At 47.8% G+C, this 11,095-nt stretch overlaps 1 protein-coding gene across 1 annotated transcript; it reads right to left on the minus strand.

The window, feature by feature from the left end:
- Nucleotides 1-2,379: 2,379 nt before the first annotated feature.
- LOC126540040 (sulfotransferase 1C2-like) lies at nucleotides 2,380-6,230 on the minus strand. The gene is made up of 3 exons (XM_050186843.3): nucleotides 5,874-6,230; nucleotides 4,887-4,978; nucleotides 2,380-3,347 (listed from the first exon to the last, which is right to left on the minus strand). The coding sequence occupies exons 2-3, from the start codon at nucleotides 4,899-4,901 to the stop codon at nucleotides 2,391-2,393; spliced, it is 972 nt and encodes a 323-aa protein (XP_050042800.1). The 5' UTR covers nucleotides 4,902-4,978; nucleotides 5,874-6,230; the 3' UTR covers nucleotides 2,380-2,390.
- Between the last annotated feature and the right edge of the window lie 4,865 nt (nucleotides 6,231-11,095).

Below are 11,095 nucleotides of genomic sequence, written 5' to 3' on the forward strand. Positions count from 1 at the left end.
GGCAATTAGAGCGACAACCAAAAACACAGCCGCGGGCGCCGACAAGATCAGAAACTCCCTAATACGCAACCTCAGCGATGAGGCGATAGATCAGCTCACAGCATACCTCAACACACTGTGGGCAGAGGGCACGATACCGAAGGAATGGAAGCACGCTGTCGTGGTGATGATACCTAAACCCGGCAAAAAGCTTCAGATTGAAAACCTGAGGCCCATCTCCCTCACCTCGTGCCTCGGTAAACTCTACGAAAGGATAGTCACCAGAAGAATCCAACACCACCTGGAGGACAAGGAGCTATACCCGCACAGCATGTTTGGCTTCCGGGCGAACCTGTCAACACAGGACGTCCTGCTACAGATAAAAGAAGAAATCATAAACACGTCACCCAGAGCAGGCGAAAACGTTATCATGGCCCTAGATATCAAAGGGGCCTTCGACAACGTTAGCCACGAAGCCATCATGGAAGGACTGAACAACGCCAACTGCGGCAAGAGAATCCACGACTACGTGAGGGCCTTTCTGACCAAACGCACGGCAACGGTGGGATTGGGGGATCTGCGAAGTGACGTCTTTACCACCCCACGCAGAGGCACGCCGCAGGGCCCCGTGATCTCACCAATACTCTTCAACATCGCAATGATCGGACTGGCTCGAAGACTCAGCAAGATTGATGGCATCCAGCATGCAATATATGCTGACGACATCACGGTCTGGGTCAATCGAGGCTCCCTGGGACAGAAGCAAGAAAAATTGCAGGAAGCTGCCGAGTGCGTGGAAGAATACGTCAGAGAAAGGGGCCTGGCGTGCTCCACCGAAAAATCAGGAATCCTGAGAGTGGGAAGAAACCCCACCAAGGAAGAACTAATAGTAAAACTAGAGGGACAAAACATACCTGAAAGGAGCATGATACGCGTCCTAGGCATGTGGATTCAAGGAAGCAAGAAATGCAGCCACACAATCAGCTTACTAAAAAAATCGACAGAACAAGTAAGCCGAATGATAACGAGGGTATCTCAAAGAAGAAGCGGAATGAGAGAAGAAGACACAATCAAGTTGGTCAGAAGCCTAGTGGTCAGCAGAGTCACGTACTCGCTCCCGTACCACAACATGACCAAGCACGAAAAAGAACAGACGGAAACGCTACTAAGGAAAGCGTATAAGACGGCGCTACATCTGCCTAGAAACACGCCCAACGATAAACTGTTACAGATGGGCCTAAGCAACACCTTCGAAGAACTCGCGGAAGCGCAGCTCATTGCACAGATCGCCAGGCTCCAGCAGACTGCCACCGGCCGCAAGCTCCTAAAAAGAATAGGGCATAACACAGACGGAATAGAGAATCGGGCTGCTAGCATCCCAGACAGCGTTCGCCAGACACTGGAGGTTAGCCCCCTACCGAGAAACATGGACCCGAATCTCCACGCCGCCAGAAGGCAGGCACGAGCAGATTTCGTGGAACGAAACCTAGCCGCACTAGAAAACACAGTATACACAGACGCGGCCGTATACCCATGGGACCGCAACACTAGAATGTTTAGAGTCGCGGCAGCAGTGGTAAACCACACGGGAGAACCAATTAGCTGCGCGACCCTGAGAAACTGCACGGTAACGGAGGGGGAGGAAGTCGCCGTAGCTCTAGCGGCGGCTGAAGGTTACCGCAGGAACAAATCTCTGATAATTCTAACGGACTCCAAAGCAACATGCAGGAACTACACACAAGGCAGAGTTAGTAAGGAAGCACTGAGAATCCTCCTCAAAACAGAGCCTCCTAACAAAAAGATAAAACATAGGATCTTCTGGATACCGGCACACACCGGGATAGAGGGCAACTCAAGGGTGGACCGCCTGGTTCGCGAACTCACGCACCGAGCAGGGCAGTCGGAAACCCTAGAGGCCCCCTTAACGGTGGAGCCGACGTATGCAGAAATACTTAACCACTACAGAGGAAGGAGACTTAAATACCCCCCACCCCACACATCGCTCACACAACATGAGGCAGTAAGCTGGCGAAGACTGCAAGCAGGTACGTTCTTCAACCTGCACACATTACACAAAATGTTCCCTACCCAGTAAAGGGATACATGTCCGTGGTGCGGAACAACCCCCACGTTATAGCACATCACGTGGGAATGCAAGCGTAATTTCGCATTCCATAAAGTAAATAACCCAAGTGCGGAACAATGGGAGGGTCTGCTCACCAACAGCGAGCTCACAGCCCGACGGGCAATTGTGCAGCACGCCTGCGAGGCAGCAAGACTCAGCGGTGCCCTGGAATAGGGGCGCCGACCTTGTGAAGCGGCCAGGACTCAAAACATGAAGACACCGGCCCACCGCCAATCTCTCTGAGATATAGAGAAATAAAGTTTTTCCATTCCATTCCATTCCTTCTTCATCGGGGTAGGTCCGTGTCCTTCCAGAGATCCATGACGTCGCTACCGGCTGTCTTTGCAGCGATCAGCTCTTTCATTCTTGTGACCTGCTCCGACGAAAAGTGGTTTTTCCAGTCTCCCACAATGCCTTTCCTCACGAACTCTCCTTTGATCGGCTTCGAGAACATTTGTTTCATAGTTTCGACTGCCGACCTCATCGATTCGGGCAGTGCTTCTAACGGCGTGTTGATCATTTGTTTGGCCCATTCTCCCAATTGGGAATAAAGCTTTCTCATGGACTCGAGGCTAATCGTGTCGAGAACCTTGTCCAAAACTTCCGGGTGCTGTCTCAGCCTGTCACCGTACTGTTGCTTGTCGACGAAGTCGGCGATCTTCAGCACGCAGCCACGAGAGTCCTTCTTGAGCTCCTCGTACGTCAGGAACAGCACGTTGTCGTCGCCGCGGTGTTCGTACCAGGACAGAAGGTGGGCGAAGTAGTCACCGTAGTCGACTTTTCCTTCAACGAACATGTCAAAGTACTCGTCGAACGTGCCGCCGAAAAGCATCGCGTGGAAGCTCTTCACGTGGTAATAGGCCGACACGCAGCAGTCGTAAGGGTTACGGGTTATGTAGATGTACTTGGCCTGAGACGAGTAAGGGACCTTGTTGAACGGCAAGTGGGTCTTGATGGCCCCGGGCCGAGGCATAACGCGCGCAACGTCGGCTCCCATGAAGTCCAAGAACGGACTGCTGCTCAAGAATTCCATGATGTTCGCTGGGGCCGCGCCGTCGCGCAGTATGCTGTACACGATGTGCTGCATCCAAGTGGTGCCGCATTTCGGGTAACTCGCAACGAAGAGGTCGCCGTCTAGCGGTGTGTAGGATAACGCGGAGCGCACGTTTTCCTCCGGATACCCCACGTTGAGGTACACTCCCTCCACATCTCGGTAAAGGTCTTGAGAGCCGGGTTCGAATGCCTGCAACGAGAAATAAAATTGACCGACATCAGAGACCAATTGTGGCAGGTCGACCCCGCTAAGCGGAAGTGCGTTCGCTCAGTTTTCCGAAGACGAGTGTTGATGGGTGTTGATGAATAGCCGAGCTGCCTGCTTTGAGCATGGCCTCCGAGACCTGGCGGCGCGCACTGCACAGCTTTAACACTCATCGGTCCTCGTGAAAGTAGACAGTGCTTTGCATAATTCGCTCCCGCATACCACGTTGAAAAGAGCGCTGCGCTCCATGGCAGAATAATTTAATACTTGAATAGAATTAAATGAGGACTGCTTCCAATAATTATGACTGCAGATCTCTTCTCTACAGGTCTTGGAAGTGGTTCGTACAGTGCGCCGGTAACGGACACCGCCGGTATAAGACGGCCTTCATATTGAAAGCACGCGCTAAGCCAAATGGGCGGCCGTCTCCCTCTGTGTACGTGCCATTTCTCATCGACTCATCTTTATGCTTCCAAAAGGCTGTCACGCACAGGCCTATTGTCGATCACACATGGTGAACCATGGAGGCCCGAAAAATAATTTGAATTTGCATTTATTTACTTCAACTATATAAAATCTCATGATGATGCAAGGACAAAAGGCAATGCGAGCCTGACAGAGGTCCTTGATTCCGCCTAGTAGCGGCAGTACAGCGCACGTAAGAAATGCACATTTGCTACAAACAATTTTAGCGATTAAACAAAGAATCGCGCTTGATGTGTACAGCATGTCCATAGTTTAGGCAATAGTAATGTCGAGCTTACACGCAAGACAGCATATGTGGGCGACCGTGGAGAATCACAACCCAATTTCCAGCGAAGCTGTTTCTTTCGAACAGTTGCAATAAAAGTTTCAGATTCCTGTTATTATATCGCACACTTTAAAAAGTTGCCTGTATATGATTGTGCCGTTTGAAACCTTGCCCTCATGTAATGCTTTGGAGCATTTATTGTTGGGAACTTAGAAAAAACTAAACCAAGTAATTCGTCAGCACGCATGTTACTTCGCCATAACAGTTACCATGATGTCCTCCCTCCCTCCCTCCCTTTCTCCCTTTTTTTCCTGGATATGCAGCGATTTCGCGATACATGGGAAAGGGGCGTCGCTGCGCGCTTTAGGTCCAACAGAGTAATATGAATACGGCAAAAAGTTTTATATGTATACAAGCACAATATGAAACCGAATTAAAATAATTAAACATAAAACACATAAGAAACCAATTAGCACAACGTCAAACAGAAAGGGAAAGCAAATATTTTTTCATAGCACTTTTAAAGCAGTTTAATGATCTGAAGTTAAATAAACTGAACTAATTGGTTACCTATTGGCATTTAAAAAATAAATATGGTAGCTCATTCGAGGACTGCGAATTGTATGCCGTTCGTCTGCCGTTTGCTTTTAACTTGGTTCACGTTACGTGAAACATACGGTATAACTTGAAGTTACGGATGTCGTCTTCATTTATATCGCTCTTTACGCATACGAAAGAATAACATGCAACAAAATACAAAGACGCTTTTGAACCTGCGTAGTAGCCATTTTCTTGCCGCTTTTCTCCTCGCGTAAGTTTGGTGGAGACGCCACGGCAAGCCGATGTCAAGGGCTGTTCCTTCTACCTGTGACAGATGATAAGCGTACAAGAAGGCAAACATTTGAACAACGACCTGGTACAGACATCGACAGTACATACAGGGTGCCCCAGCCACCATGCACCAAGATTTAAGGATATGCAAATGTCACGTAGCTGTACATAACCAAGGCAACGTTATTTGCTGTCGCTTGGAGTACTCAGATTATTTTTGGATTACGTCCAATTCCATAATTATAGTCTTCTATAATTAATCAACTTCTCAAGTATCAAAATTAGCTGAAAAGTGACAATGGCAAATTGCAGAGCAACATGAAAAGCTCCCGATACAGCTTTCTGTTGGTCATTACGCGCTACATAAAAGTGCTTTTTCCGAGCGTGAAAGAAGCCCGAGAACACACGCAAAGTCCCTCGAGCGGTCCGTCGCACGGGTATTCGGGCGCAGCCGAAGGTGCCATCTCGTTCCTCTAGAGAAAACTGCTAATCGAAAAGGGTCAATAGGTTGCCGCAGATAATGAGATGACAGAAGAGAACGTGTCGAAAACTTATTAAGGCCAGTTACAATAGAAAAATCGGCGGAGTTGCTCTTTAAGTGCTGACGCATTTCTCTCGCATTTACCGCTAAATCGTCGCTGATTCTTTTTTCTCCGTTGAGCGTTTCATTGCGTAATATTTCATAATGATACCCCAAGGGACGGCGAACGGAGAAATGTATATTTGGTGGAGCGCTTTTTTAAGGGACCAATAGGTACACATCTCGCTCGGAACTGACCAAAAGAGAAAATGCGCATACCCAACGCAGTCGCCGGAAGAAACGCATAGTTTTTAAGAACAGTGAGTGAAAAAAAAAAAACAGAAAAAGAAAAAGAAAAACAAAAGAAACATGCTGTGGTGCCGATGCCGGAGAATGAGGCGAAACAAACCTTGCGGGAAGATGAGCCGAGCTGCCGCGTCAGCGCGCGTCCGGGTTCTGTTGGCCGGCAACGGGAGGGTACCAGAGCGCCGCAAGAGCTGCTGCTGGAGAGAGCCCGAGTGGACGTCACGCCCACAAGCCACCAAGCACTCCGCCAGATAGTTTAGCCAGTGTGCGTGTGCCTGATTGTGAAGAGGAAGAGGCGCTCGAAAGAGAGCAGCACTCAAAATGGGGGAGAGCGTAGTCTCCATGGTCGGGGCCTTCGAGATGGCACCACCGGTTCGCCGTGTAATCTCGGAGGCCACGTTCATTGCATTCTCTTTCCCGTGGCAACCGCTATAACTGCGTCACAAGCTTAGCGTCACTTCCTGCGCGTTCGCGGCCTGAGCGACGACGGCTCGCGTGCGATTCTGCGTTGCGGGGGGGGGGGGGGGGGGGGGGGGGTGGAAAAATAACTTCCTCCACGTTCGGAGTCAAGGACGCCGCGATTACCGCGTTTTCTCGAATACACTGACCACGTTCGGGCCGATGGTCGTGTTGTATATTAGAAAGCGAAGGTATTTAGATAACGTAATTCGAATTTCAGGATAAACTGGCCGATGCTTTGAATTTTAGGTAGCTGCAGATCGAAGGACGTGGCACGAAGGCGCCCGCGGGAACTCATGCCTTATACAAGTTATGCAGCACTCATGACGTGTGACTTCCCGGTGCATAGCGAGCTGCCGTTTAGACTATAGCAGCGAAGGAGTCCCTTCTTGTGCTTGATAAAGCTTTGAGCATATTCAACAAAGCATTCTTCAGAACGATACATATGTCGATATATTTACCAGCTTCTGGTGGATTCACCCGGCGGCATTTCGGCCGTCACTGGGGTGGAAAGGGGCGGGTGGCCGTGACTACAGAGTCGGCAGGAAGCGGCAGTGTGCCACGGCGTCATTTAATATGCCTTCTCCATTCAAAGAGGCAGCTGCACCTACACGGGCAATGGTTTGTACGGAAAACAAGATGAAGGAAAAAGAAGTGCCAGCAGGCCAGTTTCAAGTCGCTTGTGTGCTTATGGGGTCGCTCGTGCGCCGCATTAACGTGCGTGCAGCATGTCGCAAAAGCGTAGAAACAACCGCTCGATTTTGACGCCGGAGCGTGCAGTCATCTCCTGTAAGTGAATTTGCGCACGGCCGCTCGATGCAAACGCACGTGGCGCGTTTTCATCGAGTGGCCCTGACCGACGTGATGAAGCTTATATATATATATATATATATATATATATATATGTATATATATATATGAGCGGTAACACTTTCAATATTTGGTGACAGAGTGCCCAATAAGTCGCCTAATTTCTTCATTTCCTGGGTTGATTTTTCTTATTGTTGTGGTTTGTTTGTCAAACATTTAAATTAATTTCTGGGGTTTAACGTGCCGAGACAACGATAACATTATAAGGTAGGGGGGTACTCCGGATTAATTTTCACGACCTGGAGCTCCGATAACGTGCGACCAACGTAAAATGTGCAATGGACAATTCCGCCCCCATCATAATGCGACCGCCATATATAGACGGGGATCGAACTTCCGACCTCGTGCTTAGCAGCGCAACGCCAGCCACTGAGCCACCACGGCGGATTGTTTGTCTGTTTGTTTGTTTGTTTGTTTGTCTGTTAGCTGTTACAGTACGAGAAGCTTGGCTATTTGAAGTGCTCACTATAGCAAATCGTAGTTAAAGAAAGAAGACAAAAAACTAGATGGTAGACAAAGATATATAGAAATAATGAGCACTTTTCAACATCGCTCAGAGTAACGCAAACTCACACTATGCATACTAAGAACCTAACTTAAAGTTGTGTATATAGTATATATATCGTACGTAACGCATAGTCCAGGCATGACCTGTGAAGCATCTGATAAACACGAGGATAGACTCTATATAGTATCTCTACAGACTATATAGTCTCTAAACCGTCGGACATAGTCAAGCTGCTCATGCAACTTTTTCCCAGAAAACCCTCCAGTTGAACCTGGAAAATAAATTCATATCATATCATATCATCATACTAACGCTGAAGTAGTTCAGTTCACCACAACGCGCGTAAAAGGCCTATAACGTGGAAAAGCTGTTACGCGTGTTTTTGTTTATGGCGCCTGCGGTTGAGCGGTTCACGTGAGTTTCACACGACCGCGTCAATGCCCGTTCAGTGTGACATGGCCTTTGGAGGCCATGGCACACGCAAGTTCCGGCTGGAACTTGCAATGATTTCGAACTGTTGCTATTATACACGGATGCATTGAGGTAGCGTGCTGAAATATCGCACAGATACACTATATAGAGCGAGAGAAGGCTGAAGATGGGCTGAAAATGAAAAAGCAACTTGCCGCAGGTGGGGAACCCACCTGCGGCAAGTTGGTTTTTCATCCACTTTAATTTCCATTAATTTATCTTTTCTTTATTTCATTTATTAAGCACAAGTAATTTCCCCTATGTTGACCTTGGTGTCAGTGTTTGTTGGCTTCTTCTGATATGACTCACCTAAGATGTCATTCTTTCTGCATAGACGTCTACTTTCCATGGGCGGAGATCCAGGTCAAATAGTGCTCGCAGTTGTGCTCTTGGTGGCGATTCTCATCACTTTCGAACCGTGGAGGCGACAGATAGTCACCCAGCCTGCTCGAGCTAATCAGGTATCATCAGGTGGGCGGCCCCCGTGCAGACGCGCCCACCGTCGTCGTGAACGGCGCCTGTAGAGTTACCGGATCGCCTCTCTTTATATAGAGAGCCCTAAAGGGAGGCCATGCAGTAACTGTAGCCGCCTGTGCCAAGATAAATATACCTGGTAGCGAAGCTTCCACAGAAATCGATGAGGTATAGCTACGTGGTCGTGTTGGCATATGGCATCTTCTGCTTTGTTGTAGAGCAAGCCGAACGACAGGGACAGAGAAAAGCACATTCGACAAACACACAACGCTAACTTTCGACAACGCATTTATTTCCAGTTCTCCTTGCTACTTTATACGCTCAAGACGACATAAGACATATGTGCACATAGCTCGGTGAACATGAACAAAAACGGGGAACCAGCGCACACGCAGACATGTTTTTTAGCCGCACTCGTTGATACCGATCACCGCGAACACCGCGTTAACGATCACCGCGAACAAATATAATCGAGCTCTTCTGCAGACAAAAAAAATTGATGGCTTACTAACGCATGCGTCATCAAATGTTGATATGTTAAAATCTTGGTTGGCAGTTGCATCTTTGGCAATGGGGTCAAGAAAACCATCGGCAGCCACATTCTTTGCTTTGTCACTGTGCTCTCGTAGCCTATCACTTATACCTGTATATATATCAGTTCCACCGATGCAGGATTTTCCACACGAGAGAAGACTGCGGTACACAACACGCGCGATACATTGGTACAATCAACGAATTTGTTTTATGCTTCTTTTAGCATGCAGTACCGGTCATTCTTTCTGGCCTTATTGTGTTCCTGCACAGGCATACCAATTCATTAGGTGCCGAAAAAATAGCGTTTGTGTCCCTCCTTCCTGCAATTCTTTTTTTGAACTGTGGGAGAAACCGTGCGTGTAGGGGATGACAGCGAATTTTCTTTTGTTTGTGGTGGTTTTTGTGCCATCCACCTGCTCGGAACCTCTGTGCTGCAGGCTCAAACAATCCCGCGACTGACACGGCTAGGCTATCCAGCACCACTCAAACGTACTAATTGTCATCCGAAGCTATCGTGCATTAGGTGCTGGCGTGACTTCTTCAGCGGTTCACTAAGCCCATCTTCGCGATTCCTCTGCTCACAAGTTTAGCACTACACGCGAAATGAAGTGGTAAGAGTGGCTTACTTGCCCTAGGTTCCCAAGTTGCCCAATGTTGTTGAAGTTTAGCGCTGTCTGCTTGTCAAATGTGCCTTTTTGTGTCCCTTTCAACCACCACCACCACCACCACCACCACCAACACCACCACCACCATCATCATCAACATCATCATCGTCATCATCATCATCAACAACCTATTCTAAGTCCACTGCAAGACGAAGACCCCTCCCTCCGATCTCCAATTACCCGTGCTGCACCAACCGATTCTATCTTGTGCCTGCGAATTTCTTAATTTCACCGCCCCACCTAGTCTTTTGCCCTTCTCGACTGCGTTTCCCTTCTCTTGGCACCCATTATGTAACCCTAACGGTCTACCGGTTATCTAACCTACGCATTACATGACCTACCCAGCTCCATTTCTTTCTCTTTATGTCGATTCGAATATTGGCTATCTGTGTTTGCTCTCTGATCCACACCGCTCTCTTCCTGTCTCTTAACGTTACGCCAATCATTCTTCGTTCGATTGCTTTTTATGCGGTCCTTAAGTTGTTCTCGAGCTTCTTTGTCAGTCTCTAAGTTTCTGCCCCCCCCCCCCCCCCCCCCATGTTAGTACTGGTAAAATGCATTGATTGTACTCCTTTCTTTTTAGTGATAATGATAAGCTTTTGTAAGGATCTGAGTATTTCTGCCATATGCGCTCCAATCCAATTTTATACTGTAAATTTCCTTGTCATGATCAGGGTCCCCTGTGAGTAATTGTCCTAGGTAACCGAATTCCTTTGCATACTCTTGAGGCTGACTGGCGATCCCGAACTCTTGTTCCCTTACCAGGATATTGATAATTATCTTTGTTTTCGGCTTATTAATCTTCAACCACACTCTTACACTCTCTCTGTTAAGGTCTTCAATCATTTGTTGTAACTCGTCCCCAGTGTTGTTGAATAGGACAATGTCATCTGCAAACCGAAGGTTGCTGAGATATTCGCCGCTGATCCTTTCCCCTAAGGTGTCCCAATTTAATAGCTTGAATACTTCTTCCAAGCATGCAGGGAATAGCATTGGAGAGATTGTGTCTCCCTGTCTGACTCCTTTCTTTATAGGTATTTTCCTACTTTTCTTGTGGAGAATTAGGGTAGCTGTGGAATCTTTGTCGATATTTTCCAAGATATTTACCTAAGCCTCCTCTACTCCTTGATTACGTAGTGCCTCTATGACTGCTGGTATCTCTATTGAATCAATTTCCTTTTCGTAATTTATGAAAGCCATGTAGAGAGGTTGATTGTACTCTGCAGATTTCTCGATGACTTGATTAATTACATGGATGTGACACATTGTAAAGTATCCCTTCCTGAAGCCAGCCTGTTCCCTTGGTTGACTGAAGTCCACTGTCGCCCTTATTCTATTAGAAAT

This window comes from Dermacentor andersoni, chromosome 2 (assembly GCF_023375885.2).
Source record: "Dermacentor andersoni chromosome 2, qqDerAnde1_hic_scaffold, whole genome shotgun sequence".
Classification (NCBI taxonomy): Eukaryota; Metazoa; Arthropoda; class Arachnida; order Ixodida; family Ixodidae; genus Dermacentor; species Dermacentor andersoni.